Below are 24,149 nucleotides of genomic sequence, written 5' to 3' on the forward strand. Positions count from 1 at the left end.
TAGCCACCTGCTTCTCTTGCCAAAGTCAGAAAATGAAAGCCAGGTACAAGAAGCTCTAAAAGCTGTTGAAAGGTTCTCACCACCCATGTGAAAATATGGTATGGCAAAATATACCTGAACTATACTATTTTATACTTGAAGTATTATTAAAGTGTGCTGAGTGTACTATTTTCCACATGGGGATCTGATTGTGAACATGAGAAAATGTGCAACATTGGCTCGGAAATGCTCTCCTGGCTCAACAATACCTGACTTCCCTGTTAGGGACACGGTTACCTACCTGGGGACAGGGATTAATAAAACCACCAAGGATATGAGGGATATGAATTTTAATTCATAGTTAGCAAGAGATCTTTCTGCATTCAAGGACTCTGTTACAATTGGAGAAAATCTTGCAAGAGTGTCATATGTTTTTTTCATCACTAGAGGCCCCCAAAACTGTGTCATATGCCAACTACTTTTGATAGATTGCATTTTCATCTGGATAAATAAACCCATAGTATAAAAAAGAAGCAATCAGCAATGAAATCAAGGATAGAATGTGTTAGATTCTAGTTATTAAATCAAGTAATTAATATTAGTTGGATAGAAAGATACATGGTTAACCCCATAATCTCTGGGATATACTTCCCAATTTAGGTTTTTAATTTCCTTCTTTGATGTTCTTTCACTCAGGGCAAGCTTCCTGTTAAACTGACCCTAATGTGTTGGTCACTTACAGTTACATGCAAAGACATTGGGAGAGTGATACAATTTTTTTTTTTTTTTGGATCTGTACTCCAGAGCATTGCATTTGAAATAAATCAATGAATATGAGATTAAATTATTATAGACTATCATCTTTAATTTGAGGATATTTAATAAGATAAGATGAGATAAGATATACTTTATTAATCCCCAGGTGGGGAAATTTGGGTGTTATAGCAGCAGATAATTTACATCCACATTTAATAATCCATGAAGGAATTACAGACCTTTTTATATATAGTTCTAACATTTTAGGAGAGCAAAGGTGACTGGACAAATCAACACAACATGAAATAGTCCATATTTAGTACTTTGTGGCACGTTCTTTGCATTTGACGACTGCCTGAAATCTGCAACCCACAGACATCACTAGATGCTGGATATCTTCCCTGGTGATGCTCTGCCAGGCCTGTGCTGCAGCCATCTTCAGTTCCTATTTATTTCTGGTGTGCTTTGCCTTCAGTCTTTTCTTCAGTAAGTGAAACATGTATTTATCTGGATTCACCATTGGTATTTGACTTGACCAGTCAAGAACATTACACTTTTTGGCCCTGAAAAGCTCCTTGGTTGCTTTAGTAGTATAGAGACACACACAAAGTATGGTCACATTTCATGCTTGACATTATATTTCTGAGATTTTTATGTGTATGTGCCTGTATTTTAAAATACATCCAAGCTTTTCAGCTGTAACTCCTGCTCTCACCGCATGGGGGAGCTGTGGTTAAACAGGAGCTGTAGATTATTCATGGGGTTGTGTGAGGCTTCTTCTCTTGACAGAGAACATCCTACACAATGCAACACCACAAAAGTCTACTGTCTGCATTGTTTCCCGTTTTAAACAGGCATAATTAACCGTTCGCTGGTATAACATGCCTGGGACTTAACAGTATGTTTGGGGCCATTGTCCTGCTGCAAGGTGACGGCCAATCAAGTTTTGAGGCATTTGGCCTTATCTGAGCAGATAAGATGTTGCTGTACACTTCAGAATCCAACACTTTAGAATCCATCCTGCCACTGCCATCAGCAGCCACATCATTAATGAGGACAACTAAGCCAGTTCCAGTGGCAGCCATACATGCCCAAGCCATACACTACAGCCATCTTGTTTCACAGATGAGGGGGGTGTGATGGAGTGGGGATTTTGGGAGACCAACCACGACTGAACAGGGGGTTCTTTAAGCTATTCACCAGAGGTAGAATAACCACAGTCTCAAGAGCCAAGGACAGCGGAAAAATAACGGAAAGGAAAACAATACTCCTAAGGGAGAGTATCCCAAAGAAAAGCTCTACAACACACACACTGGATAAAAGAAAAAAACTGAAGCTTAAGGAGTATGAACTTTCTGAAAATAAAACAAAACTGCCGGAGCAGAAAACGGAGCAACTCAAAGAAAACAGACCTCGAACCGACGCTGAAAAAGTAACACCTTAAAGAAAGAATTCTGAGTTTAAGTTGTGGCACTAACTTGTTGCCAACAACCTAAGCTAGGCTGTTGTGCTAATTTTATAGCCACAACAATCCTGTTTACCTTTTACCTCGCTTGACAGATTACCGGCTCTCGTGCAACGTAAGTGACATTGAAGCAAAGCTTATCGGCTTGCTGGGTGTTTAAATCAAGCGGCCAAAACCAGACTTCGTTTTTGAAGTTCCTGGTTGCTCACTAGCGCCACTACGGTTGGCTCCAGTATAGGTGTTTTCATATTCGGTTTCCATGTAAGTCTACGGTACAAATACGGTCAAAATACAAAGTCAATTATTTTTTCTCATGAGAACAAATAGTCACAATATGTGTATTTATTCGTCGTATGACTGTCCATGGGTTGTTTCATGATTTATTGTGTCATTTGGGCACTGTTATAATATTTGTTGTGGACCAATGAGGTACACCTTGCGTCACTTCCGGATTACTGCAGAGGACTGAGCTACAGTAGGGGCTACAATCTGTGGTCACTGGGGTGGGAGGTGGCGTCTCTTGGCCTTGACATTGCGGCTCCGACCACGGTCCACCTGTGCGAAGTCAGAAAATGCCGGCATCCCATTTTGTAGTGGTTTCATTATAGCTTGTGCTATTTACATCTGCACTAGACGACCATAAAATAATCCTCCTCTGAAGTTTTGCGGTAGCCGAGTCATTTTTACTATTTCCTTTAGCCCACTTAACCAAATAATTAGTTGGCAGAAAGCGTAATCAGCTAACGCTTATTTGCTATATGTGGTAGTCCAGTAGCCTATGCTAAAACAGTTCGCAACTTCGGCTACCAAGCCATTTGACTAGCTAGCTAACCCTAACCGGCAAATATTCCATCTGTCAAACGTGTCTGACGGCTTGTCAGTCGTATACATTCCGTAAATGTCTACCTGGGCTATGCTGCACGAATGTGACAAAGCTAGAAGCTAGCAAGAAAATAATAATAATAAGAAATTCAATGTACATTATTTTTGTCTTTATGCAACAGGTGGAAAACGTGCTCTTCAGAGTGCGTTGTCATATTTACACGCCTGTAGATCACTTATTAAAATACTTGGTAGATTTGTTAATCACCGCTGACAGTGTTAATTTTTATTCGGTAAAAATAACTTGCGAACGATCGGTCAGCTAGCGTCACCCAGCAAGTAAACACCGCAAACGGCGATGGAGTAGTAGCAGTTAATGGCTCATTAACTGATTGTGGCGAAAACCTACGACGATAACTTGCTTGGTTAACAGCAGGTCTACCAGACAGTTATATGAAAATTAGCCTAGTCAAATCACCAGTAGTCTACACATCTCTGATTGATTGACCATCAGTGCAGTCGATGTTCTTCCCCTGTAGTTCATATTGCTAATGCGTGAGCTAACCACGGATAGCTTACCTAGCCCACTGGCAAGCTGATATGCTAGCTAAGCATATTCGTTTTGCCGAGAAACATAAATTGAAGATAACTGAACATAATTGTATTACTAATGTCATACATATACCGTGATTACATGACACAGTACAGTCACGGATGGAAATTATACTCCGTAAACATTTGATCATATATTTTAAAACAAAGCGGCAGACAGTCAGCTAGCCTCAAGTTCGTTCTGCAATCGTTCGTTCAGGTTGATGGGCTTTTCCGCACCGGACTGTCAATCACATTGTAAAAATCACAAGACCGCTTAACTTTATGGTTTTGGCTCCAAATCGAGAACATGGCCGCGCCCGCCATTGAGCTTCGAAACGTGTTTTACAGACCCACCGAGAGCCAATGGGTGACGTCACAGTAGCTTTGTCCATATTTTTTACAGTCTCTGAATTCAATCAACTCAATGGCCGTAATAACTAAAGAAAAGGCGCATAAAAAAACCAATTGCCGTAATAACTGAAGAAAAGACGCAGAAGGAAAATGAATGGTGGTATCAGCCAAAACCATGACAGAGGGTGCTTTTGATCATGAGCAGTCCCTTCCTTTCTGCACACTTTCATCTTTCTTTCACCTTGGTACATGTTCATACTCATCTCGTTTGCCTCATCTGTCCATAAGACTTTATTCCAGGACTCTACGGTTTTTAATGTACTTTTAGAAAAATCTAACCCCGGCTATTCTGTTTTTGAGGTTTACTGCTGGCTTGCATTTTTTGATGAACCATCTGAGGTTATGCTGGTGTAGTCTTCTCTTTATGATAGCCGTTGACACATCTATACCAACATCCTGTGGAGTTTCCTTGACCCGTTCAACAGTTGAAGACAGTTCAACAGTTTCTTTTTCCACAATGAAAAAAGTCTGGTCCAAATATAGCAACGGGCCCACCCTATACTTCTCTACATTCAGAAATCAATGCTATTAGCATGATGTAATAACGTAACATTTATTAGAGATATGCATAAAAGGAAGCTTGTTCATGCAGTCATATACCAGGGGGCCTCTACTTACAATGTCACCTGGAACCAGTCACAGACTTTTTGAGCCTTTGGTTGTCTAATACCACAGCAGACTAGACTAAAATGTATACAGTATTGTTTTTACTCCTTCTGGAAATGACTAATGAGGGGAAAAAAATAAAATATAATTTTAGGTTTAGTTCAGTTGGTTCATAGTATGCCAGTACACTCTAGGATCTATGGGCCACAGTGTGAATACAGACAGTATTGTTAGTATAAACATGTAGTATAAAACTGAGCTTTTTAATCAGAGTCATTAAATAAATCAAGTCATTCCTGTAAACGTAAGAGTGAACATTTTAGAAAATAGGCTGTATCCTTTAAATAGCTTTCAACAGCACTATTAACACAACTGATCATTAACATGAAGCTGGTGTAATATAGCAATGTGTTGTTAACATTTATGCAATGCTCCGTTGCGTTGTCTGATTGTCTTTGTAAATTTCCAAGACTACCTCACTGAATACACAATATAGACAACAGTAACAAGATTATTCTGAAAATGATCAATACCTGTTAAAATTTTAATTTAAAAGAACTGATTGCGTGTAATAAAAAGTAAAACTAAGCATTTTTGTTGGTATATAATAAAACCCTTTGATGAAGAATCGCACATACATTATATAATATATTTATCACATGCACTCACATTAAGAGTCATTGAATGTTGATATCAGACTAATATGTGCAATAATAAATCGAGGATTATACATTTGTCTTTTTGTGTGTGTGTGTGGTGGGGAAGTTAATGTTCATGTTAGGCGCTCATACTTCTGCCGTGTGAGTATCTATTGTGTCCAGATACATACATGCCACCATTACCAAGAAGCTACATTTTTTTCTCCTGTTCTGGAGAAATACATGAAATGTTTGTGCTCACTGACTGTGCGTTAAGTTCATTGTGCAATTGAGGAAACTGGTTTCATATGAAGATCTGAGCTTTCTGCTATCAGGCCTCCACATATCAATTCTGGAGACTTTACATGATGCAAAGCCTTTGTAATAACCTACATTCATGGTGGTCCTAAGCTCACCAATAAGTTTTTTTTTCACAATTAATACATATACTCTGCGTATATACTGTATAAATACAAATATCTGTATAATAATTACAGTAATACTGTGTATTGTCGTGGTTTCCAATCGACAAAGTTCTTCTTTTTGATCTAGATTTAGCAGATTTCTTTTCAATAAAGAGGATGAGGCATAATCTTCAGAATATCTGACTTTATTCTCAAGTAAATAGAGTACAAAGTCATGATGTCCGCGGAACAGCCCAACGAACCCCACAGATACATCAGCTTTTATTTCATTTCTTATCTTTTCTTATCAGTTCTTCTCCCCTTGGAGGCGTTTCTTTTGGCCGCACCACAGTCGTTTACTGGATCTTTATATCTAAATTAGTCGATGTTGGTTAACTAATGCTGACATCATGAAACCATTATGGTTACAACCCTTCCATTTTCTCTCTCCTTTCTCCGAATGCTGATTTGTTAAACAATAGTGGTTCCGCTATCCCAGGATATCAAATAAAAAATGTGTTTATTCAGCTCTCATGGGTTCTGACGTGAGTACAAAAGAGTGCAGCTGTTACATGGATCCAGATACATGAGTACAGAGGATATTCATTTTATTTAGAAGATAATGTGTGAGTGTCCACTAAAATGTGTGAGTGTGCAGTGTTCTTTTACTCATGCTGACCATGCTGACCGTGTACTTCTACTTATAATTACGCTGACACTATGTGTGATTATGTACTAATACTATGTGATGAATAACAGAATAATAGAAGAATAATATGTCATGGAAATGACCAGAAATGTCCAACTGATTACCAGAAATTTCCAACAGTATCACACACAGCAATTGAGACGCTCTAAGAATTACAGGGCAATATGTGTACAGAAAACTCATACCATAAAAAAAACTGCGAAAATACGCACAGATAAGAATACAATAGCCTGTGGTATGAGGACACAGCGTATGAGGACCCAGCGCTTCTGCCAGTAATTTACTGGTCTTTTTTTTGTTACATGAAGTGCTTCAGCAACACCTCTGCTGCTCACGCCGTTTGAGTTTCCAGTTACAGTAGAAAGAGCCTTTCATGGCCTCCCACTCACCTGTCTGCAGACCTACCGCACTGGGGGTGTTTCGCGCACTGTCCCCTTCTAAAACTGTTCACGCCGATCAGTGCAAAAGACCCCAGAGAATTCATATTTTCGACTAGCCCGTAGCGGCATTTTGTGATGTCTATTTTATGACGGAATGATTTGATTTGATTTGCACTCTGCAGTAGGTATTTTTCCCGGTGCATATTTGCATTTCCCTTTGTATAGTTTGTTGCATACTTGTTGCAATTTTTTCACATGCAGTCACATTAAGTATCATTGAGTATTGCTGTCATCCAGATCTCCTGACTAAAACATTACAACTCATAAATATAAGTTAATATCAAATATTCGTATTAAAGAGTTGTATACATACTGGGACTTCTTGAGAGCAAATCAGCAAGATATTGGCACTGAGTAGATGAAGAGTTGCCCTATATACCGTCAGGTGTCAGGATGGGTGGCCTTTGTAGCAGGCAACCTATGCCTTTGAAGTTAGTTTCCATCTAAGTTAGTTTCCACTGCAGAAATGTGCATGCAGGGGGTCAGAATGTGTGTGTGCGTGTGTGTGAGTGTGTGTGTGAGAGAGAGAGAGAGAGAGAGAGAGAGAGAGAGGGAGAGAAACTGACAGACGGAGAGAGAGAGCAAGATTTATCATTTGCAAAATGGGAAACTGTGCAGTTGTTTTTGGCTTTTGGTTTGGCAAGGTTTTACGCTTGCACATCATTACAGAAATGACAGAATAGATGACATGGCATCCTTTTATTCACAGTAGCAATATACTTAGTTTACGTGCACAATCATTTCTTCACTATGGTTTCTTTATTTCTTCTGATTATCTTCATCGAGTACAGTGAGTATTTGCAAATTATTATTATTATTATTATTGTTGTTGTTGTTGTTGTTGTTATTTCCACGTGTCTGTATTGTATTTTGTTTTTGTTTAACTCTGTTTTCTGTTTCTCAGAAACTGCTGAAGGCTTGGTTAACCCTGCTCCTATCGTATTCGGGGATATAGGGCAAAATGTGACCATCCACAGCCGTATCAAAGAAATATCGAGCTATTACACGTACATTAGCTGGTACCGTCTGAGACCGAGTGGAAAGGTAGAGCACCTCGCTTACTTCAGCTCAGTCACCGCGAAGTTCGGCCGTTACAGCGGAGAGCTTCCCAAAGGCTCTGATACGGTGTATCTAAACTTCTCGAGCGCCACATTCGCCGACTCCGGACGCTACTTCTCCGTGGCGGGCACTGCTCTCAGTTTAACACCTGGCTCCTCCTCAGTTTTAGCCATAACAGGTAAGATATGAACATGTATTGTTTGGATTATTATTTGAGGGATGATCTCGAAAAATTGTTTTTGTAGAGAGGGAAAAACGTGAGCAACGTTAAGGATTACATTAATTGTAGACTGATTGGCCCAACTTATAACAGCTACACATTAAAATGTCCAGTGTTAAATCCAACTCTTAACAGTGTTATTACAACTCTTAACAGATAACATTTGGTCCCACTCTGGAATGTGTGACCAACAGTTATTTGTTAAGAAATGAATTAACATTGGCATTTTACCGTGTATCTGTGTCGGAATAGAAAAAACATGAACATAAGAAACAAACAACACTTCAGTCATTCAGCATTGTTGATAGATTTCGCAGCAGAAAGGGTAGCCTACATCAGCCGTACGAAGTCTCTGTAATCATTGCGACGAGGACACGTTGATGTTGAACCTGTGAAAACTCACTGCAACTAGGCTATAGACCTAGTTTTCATCTTGTATCTGGGTAAATTCTAATTCCAACATTTAAGCTTATTTTATTGAGTGGCCTATATGAGCAGTGGGCTCTGTATAACGAATGTCCCGTTCGTGAACATTTGCCCAGGCCATTGCCTTGTAATGGACAGAAATCTGAATGTTAACCACATCAGTAGCCTGTAGCCAGGCAAAATATTCAGCCATTGATTTGATAAGATCGGAAAAATGTTAACCACATCAACAGTAGCCTGTAGCCAGTCTAAATATCCAGCCATTGATTTGATAAGATCGGAAAAAATCTTACACCAGAATTTGAGATAACATGACAGCGGTGAAAAGAAAATGAAAATCTTCAAAAATCTAAGAGGACGGCGCCATTTCAAGATGTACGCTATTATTTTACGGTCCAAAAGGATCCAAAAATGTATGACGACTTTCGACTTCAAAATAAGTCCGATTGATTATGTGGCATGGTTAGCCTAAATAAATAAATAAATACCATATCCTGTAACAGGTAAAGGAAATGACAGAAAATAGCTTTGTACAGGCAATCAGCTCCAATCATTCTTTTACTGAATTCCATTCACTCTCGTTGTCTTTAGTATTCTCAGCTATTGAAGACTTTCAGTGCTTCAGTGACTGAGCGGTTGTTGAGGGCTGGATCGATTGTCTTGTTTAATTATCGAGAGCTCAAAATTACACAGCACCACTGACAAAGAAAATACCCGCTATCTTGAAATTCAGACTGGGTTTCGCGGTATATTTTAATTTTAGCCGTTCTAAAAACCAGGCTGTTAATACATGATGTATCTAGGGAGTTTAAGCAACCTTTCAGAAAAGCCTTTGTTCCATGGCCCCAGCTGCAAAAATTATTCGCTCATAATTTGCGAATTATTTTTTTTTTCTGAGCCTATGTAAAACTAAATAAATTGGCAAACTTAGCTTGGATAACACTATTATTTGGTTTGCAACAATAGGCCTAGATTATTTAGTGGCAACCTCAGGACTGTGGAAAACAGAAGTGTCAATTTATCCATACCTCAACATTTTCTATAAGATACACAATGAAAATGGCTATGGAAGTAATAAGTAAGTAAATAAATAAATAAATAAATAAATAATACAAAGTAAAATAAATAAATTAAAAGAAACTGTAAAGAACATGCTTCTCAACGGTAAAAAATGATGTTCTGAAGCTATTTATCTAACTCTGGGACACGAGTGAAGTTACCAATTTACCAAATGCGTAATACCAAAGTCATAAGACTGTCCACCAATCGATGTCACGTTATAATGTATTTAACCAGGTAGCTAGGTCAGTTGAGAACAATTTTAATTTCCCATTGTGGTTTCATGAGACCCATTCTACTATATATCTCGTCTCTCTTTCTCCTCAGATCCCAAGAGCCTCCCTGTAATGCGCGTGTTCCTCAATCGCACAGGGGCCGTTGTTTGTGAATTGAAAGGCGGGGATCCAACCTGGAGTGATCCACAGTGGGAAACAGATGATGCCAAAGACGGGCCGACGTCGCAGGCTGAAACTTTTATAGACGCGCAGGGCGCATTCATACGGTCCTCCATCCTCTCTTTGAAAAACGGGATCCGTGCTTTGAACTGTGTCTGTAGGCACAGTACTGGAGTCATTATTCGAATCCGGGTCATGCAAGACAATAGTAAGAAAATGTTTTTTTCTCTCCCTCGTTTTCCCCTTTATCTTCTCAGGTCCTGTCTGCCATTCCTTTATCGTCTTTGTCAAGTTATTATTATAACCACATTTTCAATGTAATAATTGCAGGTAGCTTCATAGTGTATTATGAATTCACACAGTGGCCTATTTCACGTTCCCAACAACCCATGATTTCAGTTTAGTTAAGAGTGTCTCGCAGTTCATTATTCAACAAAAAAGAAAAAGAAAAATTTGAATGGTTGATAATTTCGCAAAACAAAATTGGAACTGGGATGTATCAAAGCTTTCATAACTAAGGCAGTGACAGTGGCAGACACATTTATTATGAATATATATAATTATTGTCACTTGCAAAACAATCTGTAATTGTAGCCTACAGTCCCATTTACTTGCATGCACATTACAATGGTTAAAATGTGGACTTTTAGAAAGTAAAGCAATAAGACAATTGAGTCATGTATAACACATACACAGTCTACAATATAATATCTTAGGTTAAGGCTTAGAGCCCTATACTCATCGAAGATACAATAACCTGAGATTGTTATCTGTCCTGGATCTATAACACTCATTCTCAGAGTCTGTGTAATTATAAGTTGTTTTGTCATATTGAGATGCTTTTTCAGTGCAAGGATCAGTGCCAACTTCAGGCAGGGATCAGTGCCAGCTGCTGCTGTACCTGTCTCCCCTGGCTGTGGTGCTGCTGCTGGTGACTGTGACAGCCAGTGGGCTGTGGGCCTGGAGACGGAGGAAGTAGAGCCCTATAGCACAGGTCAGATATTCAATACAACTGTCTCCTGAAATATATCAAGTATAATGCTGGAGTGAAGAATGTGCTTTCAGTAACTGAACTCTTTGGTAACTCTTTTTTTCATAATATCACATGGAAAATTCCACAACTCTTAGTATTTCCATTAAAAAAAAACATTTCTCCCCATCCCTCTCTCTTTCTCTGTCTCTCTCAGCGAATGGACAGTACATACGGGATCTGATCTGGATTTGTACCTCAGGAGTTGTAGGTTTCATTCCCCAATGAGACTCTACCACTGTACTTTGGCACAATGTGCCTGCACTGTTTCAGTACACATCCAGCTGTAAAAATGGATTGAATGTTCAAAGAAAGTAATTTGTTCTGACAAGAGCATCTGTTGAATGTCTAAAATCCAATAGGACTTGAAGGAGCATTTCTTTATTTTCTTTACTTTGTAGACGTCACAGCAGTATTTGCAGATTAAAAACATTTTTGGCCCATTTGTGGCTCTCTACACTTGTGCTTGCTTAGAGGATGATGCTGCGCAATTTCGTTACTTTGAGTGATTTGATTTGAGTAGTTTTATCAGGCCTTAATTTAAGTTAAAGGTTTCTGTTGTATAATTGTATTGTAAATTGTGTTTTTTATTGTGACAAACTTATTGCAATTGAATGAAATAAAAAATAAAAAATCTTGACAAGAGCAAATGACAATGTTCAACCAAAATTTTTTCAAACTGTTTCTTTTTTCTATTTCTCAGAAATACTGTGGTCAAGACTGCGGTGCTATGTCAGACCATGGAAACATTTCTAATTATAGCCTTGCAGCAAGAAATAGCTATGTATACAGGCAACAACACTATCAGGCAGTCAAGCAAGGGAAGTGGTCCACCACCTTCGCAAAATAGCTCAACCCACAGGTGATGCATTGCAATGTGACTGTACAATTTCAGTAAGCTTCTTCATCAAGGCCTATAATGTCATTTTTTAGATGAGCTTAGACTGGCCTATATTAAATTCAGGTTGCAATACAAATATCTTTTGCTTTTAGATTAACATTTATAAAACAGAGTTCTCAGTGGAGCGTCCTGTCATTTGAAAGGACATCAGGACTGGCAGGAGTGTGCTGGTCATGTTGAATACAGGTACACAAATGCATTATGTAAAAAGTTATTAGCTCATTTTGCATGAGCACCATAAGGAAACCGTGTATCTCAAGAAATAACAACAAAAACAGGGCACACGAGCGACTCCCAGCTGAGGCAAATTTGAGGAGAAACCAATCCCATTTTTGTTGACAAAATGTATATTTTTTAGTAAAATTTGACAATGATACATTGACCATGCTGGAATGTGTAGCTGTGCACAAACTTAATTTAAAAGGCTGGTGGCATAATTGCAGACATAATCTCCATAATCATCACAATGTGATTGTTTCATGCCACAAACTTTGAATGGCTATTGGTTGCCTTTTGACCAGGGTACAATTTTGGTATGTCCTAAAAGGACACAAGAGAAGAGTTGGTCTGGGTTTGCGTAGTATATCATGAGGAATAAGGCTTTTCATAAATTCAGTAATAAAATACACAATAATAATAATAATAATAATAATAATAATAATAATAATAACAATGTGATGGCTGCCTTGCTCCACTTGCCTGGTTATGTCAGGTTCTCTTGAGTTCCTGAACAGGAAGCTGGTGGGCAAGGCTGTGCCCTATTTAACTCCCTTTCAGCCACGTTACAACGTTTGTCATGATACTTTTCACTAATCCCTGCACACGAGCATACGCAACGAATAGCCAATACACTTCCACACCTCATGTTTTTATGATTTATCATGATTTATCACTACCTTAAAAATGTCTTTGGTTGGCTGACCGTACAGAAGCTAAAAGAATGCTTGCACAGAGGTGGAAGCCACCACTATGTCCACAACATTTATAAAAATGTTCTTAGATTTATACTTGAACTTAGTCTTAAAATAATTTCCGACGGTGTGCTTACGTTCGATTCATAAAAGATACTGAGCATAAAAAACATTGCTTACGCAGGATCTAAGAAGCCCTTTTGTAACTTACTTACCAGTGATCTATAAATCTCAAATTAACTTAAAAATTGACGGCACCTGAACGTGCCTTTCAATCGGCAATTTCCCCTTATATAATGCTAGCACAAATGAGGGTTTAGTCAGGAATAACCATGGACCAAAAGAGAAAACTTTTTGGAAGACGCGATCACGGCGATGGTAGAGGAGATTGAAGACAGGGATCACGTATTATTTGGTGGACTAAATAGTGGGTTGACAAACAAAGCCAAACAGGTAGCTTGGGAGTATGTCGCCGCTGCAGTGAATGAGGTGGGCAGCAAGACAGAACTGTGGCTGATCTGAAAAAGAAATGGTCTGACCTTAAACTGCAAGGGGGGAGAAAATAGCCATACATAACCAGCAGGAAAATAACTTACGTCAAGTCTAGACTTTTCGTAGACATAAGATAATTTCCACGTCAAAGTAAGGTTTTATTTCTACTTATATGTGGTTTTCTGCGTAAGTCATACTTAAGATCAAAATTGATCGTAAGTCCGTTTTATAAATGAGGCCCCAGGTCTCATTGGGTGAATAGCTTCCTTGATATTATTTATATGGAAACATAAATAGCTCAGATACATAGAGCTAGTCATAAGAAATTTGATGTGTGGTACTCAGCTGCTGTTAGTGTTAATTAGTCTCTATTGTGATTTCAAGTAACTGATTTAAACTAGTTTTATTTTTCTTGTTCCATCTCTCTTTTTTAATGAACTTCCAAGCCAGGTTGTGACAATAACAATTATACTACTACTACTACTAATAATAATAATAATAATAGCAATAATAATAACAATAATAATAATAATAAGAAGAAGAATGTTGATGAAAGAAAGAAAAAATGCGAAGCTAAAAGCTAAAAAAGTAAATCTACAATTTTTTAAATTTGATAACACATTGCGTTATTAGCATAATGATAAATTGAGACCGTGAGACAATGACTCAGTGTTTTACATGAGAGCTGTTTTTGTTTTTTTCTGTTCTTTGTTTTTTTTGCATGCAAGCCTGCATGCATGGAGTTGTGCTTGTCCTTAAAGGCCAAACAAGTAAATAACAAGTGGTTTCAGCGTGGTTGGAATTTTGGTGAGCTTTTGTTTCTTAAAAGCAGTCGGCAGATCTAAAAACCACGCAGCCTCGATGTTGTTTGTGCGCAAACAGTTAACGTCGGAGATGGTTGAGACACCGCCTTGGACGGCCTACTTCTCTTTCAAACAGTTTAGTTGCGGTTATTTCTGCGGGTTTTTTCAGTTTCGATCGTTCGAAATGGCCGAGAAACGCTTGTTTGTGTGGCGAAAGTGTGTTCCATTCCGAATGGAAACTCGCCCTTTGGCTTTTAGCGTGAGAAGGCGAGCCTGAACTTGGCACGCATATCTGTAAGCAGTCAGTCTTATCTGGCAGACGAAACCGGACTGACACGCTTGCACCATCGGGTTCTGCGGACATGCCACAGGTTCTCCATTTCATACTCTTCGCTCTGTCCTGCAGTGAGTACTAAATTAGCCTATATATATATATATATTTCAAATGTATGGAAAAATTACGGCGGTTTACTTGAAAACATTAAACCAAATAATGTGAAATAATATATAATATAATGTAATCTGGGTATTTTGGCACTTGTCAGAGATTCTGTTTTAATTCGACCTCTTTGTTTATTGCAGCGGGTTCCGTCTCTTGCTCGATCGTGTTCGCCAGAGCGGGGGAGAATGCCACACTCAGTTGTCGGTGTTCCAAGGACGGTGGCTGTTACGACGAGCTTGTCCGCTGGGTTCGAATGAATTCGAATGAGACACTGCAAATTATCGATACTAAATGTGAGAAATCGCCGTGCCGATTCACCAGCAAAAGAACAGACGATATCTGGGTTACCCTGACGGTTTTACATGTGGAATCGGGGGATTCTGGGCGGTATTACTGTGGAGAGCACCTCAGTAGCTACCTCCAGTTTACCGATAATGGAACCATTTTAACGGTCGGAGGTGAGTAAAAACCACGTCCCCAAGTAGTTTTGACCCGAAAAAATTATATTTTGGTCTAAATTGTGGAGAAATGGGTCCTGGCTCGAGATGAACGGGTAGTGGTGTCAAAGGACCGCGATGTTGTCCTGTGACAATTCAGGGTTTTTGACTAGCCGATTAAGATATTTCTGGAAAATGTGCCAGAATAGGATCTTTACAAGGAATATATGTAAAAACCCATTAATTGCTGACCAAACACACCTCGCACATGCAGCCTAAAACGGTGGCTGACAAGGCTTGTAGTCCACCTCAGTGGTTTTCAGCCTTAGTCCTGGAGGCACAAAACCATCGTGCTGTTTAATCATTGCTTGGCGAAGAGGTTGAATTTGATCAAAACTTTTTTGGATTGGAGTTACATTGTATTAAGGAATCGGTGGGCTCAGCCTAAAATTTTAATGACATTATAGTAGGCTATACGGTCTATTAATCAGCCGAGGGGAAAATAATTGCGCCCAACAGCAAATGGCGAATATCTATAATACACAAGCTTGATTATTCATAGCAACATAATAAGAGTAAACCAGTGGTAGAAAAGCAGACTGACTTGCATATGCGATGCAAATATTGAACGTCTTGCCATATGTATGCGTCTCCCAAAGTGGAATGAAACCCGCGATAACCGGCAGAAAATAACTGTGGAATGCTGAGAGAAGGATTCTCAACATCCAGGGTTTCCAGAAAAGTTTGGTTGTACTGAGAGACATTATGTCACCTGCAGTCGCGATTAGATCAAAGACCCCCAAGTGTACCGATTGTGGTGTCACGGGGATCCACACAGGTTACTCAAACATGAATAACTATGAAAAAAAGGCACCAAGATTGTATCCAATAGGCCACACTACGGCAGCGGCTCAGATTTAATTTTTCAGGTGTGGCCAACCATGTGTTCATTTATTAGTGTTAAGGCACTGGGCAGCAAACGAGTATTAATGGGCGAAGAATAATAGGCTGAAAAAATCTTCTCCGATAAATCAAAAGTAGGTTACAACTGTAAATACTGTTTATGGTTGGTAGAAACTTCAAACAAACGTGCAATTTGTTGCGAATGGGATCGGGCTAATCAAACAAAACGGAGACCACAACGAATGTTTGTAAAGGAAAAACGTTTATTGAAATCGGAATAAATGCACGTGTGTGGATGCATGTAGGCTATGAGTGTGTGTGCGTGTGTCTGGATATGTGTGCGAGTGAGATGTGTAATTAAAAAAAAAAAAAAGTTGGAACAAAACACAATGTTGCCACTTTCCGGATCCTGGATCCTGAGTTCATTAAGCCACAGACAACCCAGAATGCTTGACGTTATTGTTAATAAAATAAATCTATCCAGGCCCACTTGCCCATTATTTTAGCTGAAATAAAAAGATTTCAGAGACTTCAGATGAAAGAGGGATGATTGTTGGAACATGTTTGGCCAGAGCTTCAGTGATACGGACGGCCGAACTTACGGATGTTTCATAAGGAATCGTGGCTAAGGTGATGGCATGCATGTCGGAAAGATGTCTTCAGCTAGAGGCATCTGTGGTTTAACTGTAATGCCCGTAAATTGGTTCAAGATGCAAGGAAATCAGACAAGCAATTCTGAATCATTTCACTACAAATTTGAACTTGAGAGCATGAGCTCGCAGTTTCATCGAGAACAGTGAGGAGAAGTACAACACAGAGAGGGATGCTATGTTTGGTGTTTCTTATATATTTGGAGTTGCCCGTTCATACTAACAATATGTAATTTTAGGAATATATCTGCAGCTATACTGAACTGTAGCTAATTGGTTTGTTTTGTAATCTGTTGTTGAAATTGTACCTATTTATGGCACAATAGGGCAGAAAAGGGCTCTTCTAGTAGCAGAATGTTTTCTTAAAAAAATAAATTAAAAAAGCAAACATTTGGGCAGAAAATTCAACCTGAAGATGCAATGTGACCTGCACCTGTAAATCAGAAGAATTGTTGCTATGTTATCCTTTCACTGATCCTGCGACAAATTAAACTGAGCTGTGAATTCAGATGTGACTGTGGGGAGCATTTATTTAATCCTGATGGCACATTGTTCTGAAATGATTTTTAATATTTTCAGCTTAATTGTATTCTGTTCATCCATTTCACTATGTAGTAGTAGACACTGAAATTAAACAAAAACCTGTAAAGATGAAGGAGTATTATTTAACATTTATTTGCCCTTATCTGTTTTATTGTTCTTGAGCAGACGTCTGGACAAACAGCAGTGAATTGCATTTGCTGAATGAATGGAAAGGTGAGGGTGGAAGCCCAGAGCTGGATTGGAGTGAAGCTCAAACACCAAACAGTGGTCAAGAGTTTATATTTGAATGGAGGAATGAGACTAAAGAGAGTGCCCTTCTGGCTGTAGGGCACACTGAGTTGCGCTGTGTAGTGACCAGACTCAGTGCCCCCTGGGTAAATATCTACTGGCGGTCGACCCGCGAATCATGGAACAAAACTGGCCAGACCTGGTCTTTGACAGACACCGAGAGAGGGTAAGTAGGAAATTTTTGCATTCAAATGGACTGTTCTTATTTTGCATAAAAATATGCATTTGAGGGCTTCTGAGTCAGTCAGTTGGTGAAGGCATAAACATAGCTATCGTAAGCCTGAACCTGTCATTACCTAACTATAACCTGCAGTCCGCAGTGCAGGGCAGAATTGGCCTCATCCTACCAGGGGTTGGGTGGGTTAAGTAATCTTGAGTTAACCTTGTATGAACTTCACCCATTAACAAGGTGCCCAGTGCAGTTACTATCAGTGAGAGATGCATCTGTCCTCTGACTGGTGCTTGTTCTCTTGTAATAATGTGTGGCCTGCATGGTGTAAAATAGTCCCTGACTCTACAGAGCTGCTTACTGTTTATAGATAAACATTAGCCCTCCCTTACCTTATTAAATGGGGCAAAAAATGTAAGGAATATGGTGAGCACGGGCGTGACAGTCTTAAATATGCAATGTGTCTCTAAATGAATAAAAGTCCATGAAAATAATTCAAATCTTTTTGAACCCAATTTTTTTCCCCCATTGGGGAAGCACATAATCGTCTAGAATGTGATTGTATGCTGTAGCATTAAAATTTGCCCTCATTGGAACTAAAGGGCCAAGCCAAAACCATGAAAAACAGGCCCAGACCAAGGGGTGTCCAGACACTTTTGGTCATATAGTGTGCATAAGGAAAGAAAGATGTACAAGTAGTCTATGCTTCTCTCTAACTTCTTGCTTTATTGCTTACAGGTACAGGGTAGAGAGCCAGTTGCGAATTGGACGAAAAGTGAAGTCTGACTGGGAGGATGAGGGGATGGATTTGGATAAGATGGTGGAAATGGATGAAGAATTGTGGTGTGAGGTCCAGGTTGGGGTGAATGTCTCTGTTCAGAGCCCAAAGTTTTCATTCCGTCAGCAAACCCATACTGACTCTGGTTAGTATGAGTACACACTTTGTCTATCTGTCTTTCTGTCTGTCGGTCTGTCTATCTATCTAAATGACATCCTGTTATGAATAGTCATCATTTGAATAAACAATTAAGGACATTAACAGGCTGTGCTTATATATCTTATTTTTTAAAAAGCTAAACATCCGTATGTAGGTAGACGTAGGTAACCAGCATGAGAACACGGCACACTACAATCTAATACAACATCGCCACCTGCTGTCTATGGATGTTATTGCACGTGAAACGTACTTCATAATTCCATGGCAATGAATTTATGAATGAATGTATAAATGTGTACAATATGTCATTGTAAATTTAATATAAAGGCTTGGTTGTTAGTATGTTTGTGTATAGCTACTATAATAGTCCAGTATGGTTCTATGTGATTTTCAGAATGGTGCAATGGAGTCCTATATGGTGAAATAGCCTTTTGTGTGCTCTGTGTGTGCCTTCTCACCCTGCTCATCTGTCACTGTCTCCGCCACCAGCACAAAGGTATGCTGTTCATGCTCCCCTAACACTGAAGGAGAAAATGTGTGAATGACATGCCAGTAAACACCACATACAATGACTGAAAGAAAATAGAGGTGTGAGAAATTAGAGGTGTGTTACTCCCCTGTGTTTCAGGTTCAGAACCATCAGCGACAGAAGTGTCACCAACACTGAACTCTTGCGTAAGCATTTTACATGTACTGTCACATGAACAACATCCTCCCATAACAGAATGAAGTATTTCATTTAGCTAAAGTTACAAATCACATCCATGCATGTCTTTTCAGAGAGATGTGTCCTCGGACATCACCTATGCTCATCTGGATATCAGGAAACAACCCAAGACAGAGAGACGACAAAGACAGAAGAGCAGACAGAAGAACAGTCAGGAAGACAGACTGGTGTACAGCGAAGTGAGATACAAATGTGAAGAAAGAGTACTGCATGGGTGAAAGACAGAGATTCGGATACCTACAGAAAGACCCGCTGATACTGCAAGACCTGCTTGTGGGGAGAAGGAAAGAGAGGCAAACAAAGACAGGCAGTCAATTAGGTTTTTGAAAATTCTGTGTTTCTGTCTCTCATTGTAAACTTGCAGGGTTTGACATTTCTACCCGACCATCTAATTTTGGGGAAACATTAACAGAAATATTTGCCTCCATAAGAACAGTGCTTCCTAAATGTTTATTACATCACATTTCGTTTGAAGATCTTTTTTTCTGCAGCAAGACAAAATAACACAATTAATGCGCTACTTGTCACAATGTTTCATAATTTCTGTTGATTGGTGAGAAATGTGCAGACTGTGCTGGATTTATCTTAAGTGAACTGTTTGGGCAATTACTTTGTTGTCTTAGCTCATGTTTTATATGATGAATTATTCAGTCATTAATTATTAAAAATGTTCCATTTTTTCTCAGCTCAAAATAAATTCTTGTGATGCTAACTGTGCATCTTGTTTCTGCTATCTGGAGAGTAAAAGATGCTGATATTGTATCTGTGTTACGAGCAGATATAAAAGGTTTATGTTCACGCTGTAAGTACAAAAGATTTGCTTCAGCTATTGTAAAGAGGAGATCGCTTGTTCATACTGAAACTCCAGTATTGTCTTGTCCTGTTTAAAAGTTCATTTCATCACCAAACTCATTCTTCAAGTTAATCCTTTTTTGAAGTAACCCAGCTGTTGCTAACCACAGCATGGAGGCACATTGGTTAGCACTGCTGCCTCACAGGAAGGGGGTTCAGCCCAGATCCCCTATGCATGGAGCTGGCATGTTCTCCCTGTGCTCCTGTGGGTTTCCTCTGGGTACACAGGTTAACTTCCACAGTCCAACGGCATATAGCCCTTGGCCAACACATGAAAATTTAGCCTCCCTGGCTAACTCACATTTGCAGAAATGTTATTAATAGGCATTGAACTTGCCAAATAAACAAATAAATTAGCTTTAATTGTCAGTAATTTAATTATGGTTTTATTTTATTAATTTTTTTTTGTTTTGTTATGCTGAGTCTGAAAGCTTTCTGAAGTTTGCAAGTTTGCACTGCTGAGGCTATTGCCAGGACTTTCCGTACACCTTAACCATCTTGCTAGAAAGAAAGAGGAGGAGATAAAAGAAAATACAGTGTGCCGTGAAAAATGCGGTTCAAGCAAACTATTCTTGAGGACAGACTGAGAAGGAGGAAATCACCAGACCTCAAAACATTTGTAAATGTAGCTCAGTCTCAAGGATTTGCAATTTGCACGTGAAAATCAAGAAATACGAAGGACACAAAAGGACATTCTAAAAGGCCTAATGTGAAAACTGCTTATGGGGGCCAAAAATTTTTTTTGACATTGATGGAAAAAAATGGATGTGTTCCCATGTGTTGGACACTGGACACCATAGGACTTAGTAATGGTGAAAGAAATGTATATCCGTTCAGTCACAAAATAAATTAAGTGAAAAACTGCCAAAGAGAGGGCTTAATGAGTTCATTTTAAACAGAAAAACTGAAATAGTCAGTATATTCAGAGGGGAATGTGCAAGATAAATCAGGAAGCATTTTTTTAACCATCAAAGTTGTAATTTAGGTGAAAACTAAGGCTTAATGTAGTTTAATGACATAACATCATAGTAAAGACATGTATGTTTTATTCAGGCAGCAGGGGTATGTACAGAGCAAAAATTTCAACTCAAAATAAACTTGTGGCCAAATGGTGGCCAAAAAAGCTTAACGGCCTAAATCTGGTGTTGATAAATCTCAAAAAAGCTCTCACAGAAATGTGACCTGGGGCTGAGAATGTCTTGCCACACCCAAATTTGGAACAGCAACTATCTGCAACCACAGCCATATTGATGTGGGAACCTCACTGCCTGGGTCTGCCCCTTTTGCATACAAAGCTCTACGTTATGAAATGGACGTAGCCACCTGCTTCTCTTGCCAAAGTCAGAAAAAGAAAGCCAGGTACAAGAAGCTCTAAAAGCTGTTGAAAGGTTCTCATCACCCATGTGAAAAAATGATATGGCAAAATATACCTGAACTATACTATTTTATACTTGAAGTATTATTAAAAGTTATATAAAGTGTGCTGAGTGTACTATTACTTTCCACATGGGGATCTGATTGTGAACATGAGAAAATGTGCAAAATTGGCTCGGAAATGCTCTCCTGGCTCAACAATACCTGACTTCCCTGTTAGGGACACGGTGACCTACCTGGGGACAGGGATTAATAAAACCACCAAGGATATGAGGGATATGATTTTGAATCATATTGCTGATGCAATTAGGAGTACATTTAATTCATAGTTAGCGAGAGATCTCTTTCTGCATTCAAGGGCTCTGTTACAATTGCAGAAAATCTTGCAAGAGTGTCATATGTTTTTTCATCACTAGAGGCCCCCAAAACTATGTATAAACCCATAGTATTAAAAAAAGAAGCAATCAGCAATGAAATCAAAGATAGAACGTGTTAGATTATAGTTTTTAAATCAAGTAATTAATATTAGTTGGATAGAAAGATACATGGTTAACCCCATAATCTCTGGGATATACTTCCCAATTTAGTTTTTCAAAGATTAGATGGTTTATAATTTCCTTCTTTGATGTTCTTTCACTCCGGGCAAGCTTCCTGTTAAACTGGCCCTAATGTGTTGGTCACATACAGTTACATGCAAAGACATTGGGAGAGTGATACAATTTTTGTTTTTTTTGGATCTGTACTCCAGAGCATTGCATTTGAAATAAAGCAATGAATATGAGATTAAATTATTATAGACTATCATCTTTAATTTGAGGATATTTAATAAGATAAGATGAGATAAGATAAGATAGACTTTATTAATCCCCAGGTGGGGAAATTTGGGTGTTACAGCAGCAGATAATTCACATTCACATTTAATAATCCATGAAGGAATTACAGACCTTTTTATATATAGTTCTACCATTTTAGGAGAGCAAACGTGACTGGACAAATCATCACAATATGAAATAGTCCATATTTAGTACTTTGTGGCAAGTTCTTTGCATTTGATGACTGCCTGAAATCCGCAACCCACAGACATCACTAGATGCTGGATATCTTCCCTGGTGATGCTCTGCCAGGCCTGTGCTGCAGCCATCTTCAGTTCCTATTTATTTCTGGTGTGCTTTGCCTTCAGTCTTTTCTTCAATAAGTGAAACACGTATTTAACTGGATTCACCATTGGTATTTGACTTGACCAGTCAAGAACATTACACTTTTTGGCCCTGAAAAGCTCCTTGGTTGCTTTAGTAGTATAGAGACACACACAAAGTATGGTCACATTTCCTGCTTCACATTATTTTTCTGAGATTTTTATGTGTATGTGCCTGTATTTTAAAATACATTAAAGCTTTTCAGCTGTAACTCCTGCTCTCTCACCACATGGGGGAGCTGTGGTTAAACAGGAGCTGTAGATTATTCATGGGGATGTGTGAGGCTTCTTCTCTTGACAGAGAACATCCAACACAATGCAACACCACAAAAGTCTACTGTCTGCATTGTTTCCTGTTTTAAACAGGCATAATTAACTGTTCACTGGTATAACATGCCTGGGACTTAACAGTATGTTTGGGGCCATTGTCCTGCTGCAAGGTGACGGCCAATCAAGTTTTGAGGCATTTGGCCGGATCTGAGCAGATGTTTCTGTACACTTCAGATATCCAACCATTTAGAATCCATCCTGCCACTGCCATCAGCAGCCACATCATTAATGAGGACAACTAAGCCAGTTCCAGTGGCAGCCATACATGCCCAAGCCATACACTACGGCCATCTTGTTTCACAGATGAGGGGGGTGCTTTTGATCATGAGCAGTCCCTTCCTTTCTGCACACTTTCATCTTTCTTTCACCTTGGTACATGTTCATACTCATCTCGTTTGCCTCATCTGTCCATAAGACTTTATTCCAGGACTCTACGGTTTTTTTATGTACTTTTAGAAAAATCTAACCCCGGCTATTCGGTTTTTGAGGTTTACTGCTGGTTTGCATTTTTTGGTGAACCATCTGAGGTTATGCTGGTGTAGTCTTCTCTTTATGATAGCCTTTGACACATCTATACCAACATCCTGTGGAGTTTCCTTGACCTGTTCAACAGTTGAAGACAGTTCAACAGTTTTTTTTACTCCTTCTGGAAATGACTAATGAGGGGAAAAATCTAAAATATAATCTTAGGTTTAGTTCAGTTGGTTCATAGTATGCCAGTACACTCTAGGATCTATAGGTCACAGTGTGAATACAGACAGTATTGTTAGTATAAACATGTAGCATAAGACTTTTTAAGAGCCTTTTAATCAGAGTCATTAAATAAATTAAATCATTCCTGTAAACATAGAGTGAACGTTTTAGAAAATAGGCTGTATCCTTTAAATAGCTTTCAACAGCACTATTAACACAACTGATCATTAACATGAAGCTGGTGTAATATAGCAATGTGTCGTTAACAGTTATGCAATGCTTAGTTACGTTGTCTGATTGTCTTTGTAAATTTCCAAGACTACCTCACTGAATACACAATATAGACACTAGTAACAAAATTATGCTGAAAATGATTAAGAAATGCACATTTTAATTTAAAAGAACTCAATAAAGTGTAATAAAAAGTAAAACTAAGTATTTTTGTTGGTATATAATAAAACCCTTTGAGGAAGAATCGCACATACATTA

General features: G+C 38.8%; 2 protein-coding genes across 5 annotated transcripts in view; both read left to right on the top strand.

Moving 5' to 3' along the window:
* Positions 1–24,149, top strand: part of LOC118220818 — a 61,497-nt gene that overhangs the window by 15,010 nt on the left and 22,338 nt on the right. The window contains exons 1-5 of one of the 4 annotated variants that reach the window (XM_035405122.1): positions 7,407–7,614; positions 7,729–8,061; positions 9,916–10,191; positions 10,820–10,977; positions 11,171–11,624. In XM_035405122.1, coding sequence (XP_035261013.1) covers positions 7,575–7,614; positions 7,729–8,061; positions 9,916–10,191; positions 10,820–10,962 — 792 coding nt within the window. In that variant the 5' untranslated portion in view covers positions 7,407–7,574 and the 3' untranslated portion in view covers positions 10,963–10,977; positions 11,171–11,624. Of the gene's footprint in view, positions 1–7,406; positions 7,615–7,728; positions 8,062–9,915; positions 10,192–10,819; positions 10,978–11,170; positions 11,625–24,149 lie in introns of those variants that run through there. The other 3 variants (XM_035405166.1, XM_035405140.1, XM_035405133.1) reach the window with 3 other exon arrangements.
* LOC118220793 lies at positions 14,319–19,928 on the top strand. Its single transcript, XM_035405034.1, has 7 exons — positions 14,319–14,525; positions 14,703–15,020; positions 17,261–17,549; positions 18,291–18,475; positions 18,884–18,985; positions 19,118–19,164; positions 19,270–19,928. Exons 1-7 carry the CDS (start codon positions 14,483–14,485, stop codon positions 19,432–19,434), a joined length of 1,149 nt encoding a protein of 382 aa, XP_035260925.1. The 5' UTR covers positions 14,319–14,482; the 3' UTR covers positions 19,435–19,928.

This window comes from Anguilla anguilla, chromosome 1 (genome assembly GCF_013347855.1).
Source record: "Anguilla anguilla isolate fAngAng1 chromosome 1, fAngAng1.pri, whole genome shotgun sequence".
Taxonomy (NCBI): Eukaryota; Metazoa; Chordata; class Actinopteri; order Anguilliformes; family Anguillidae; genus Anguilla; species Anguilla anguilla.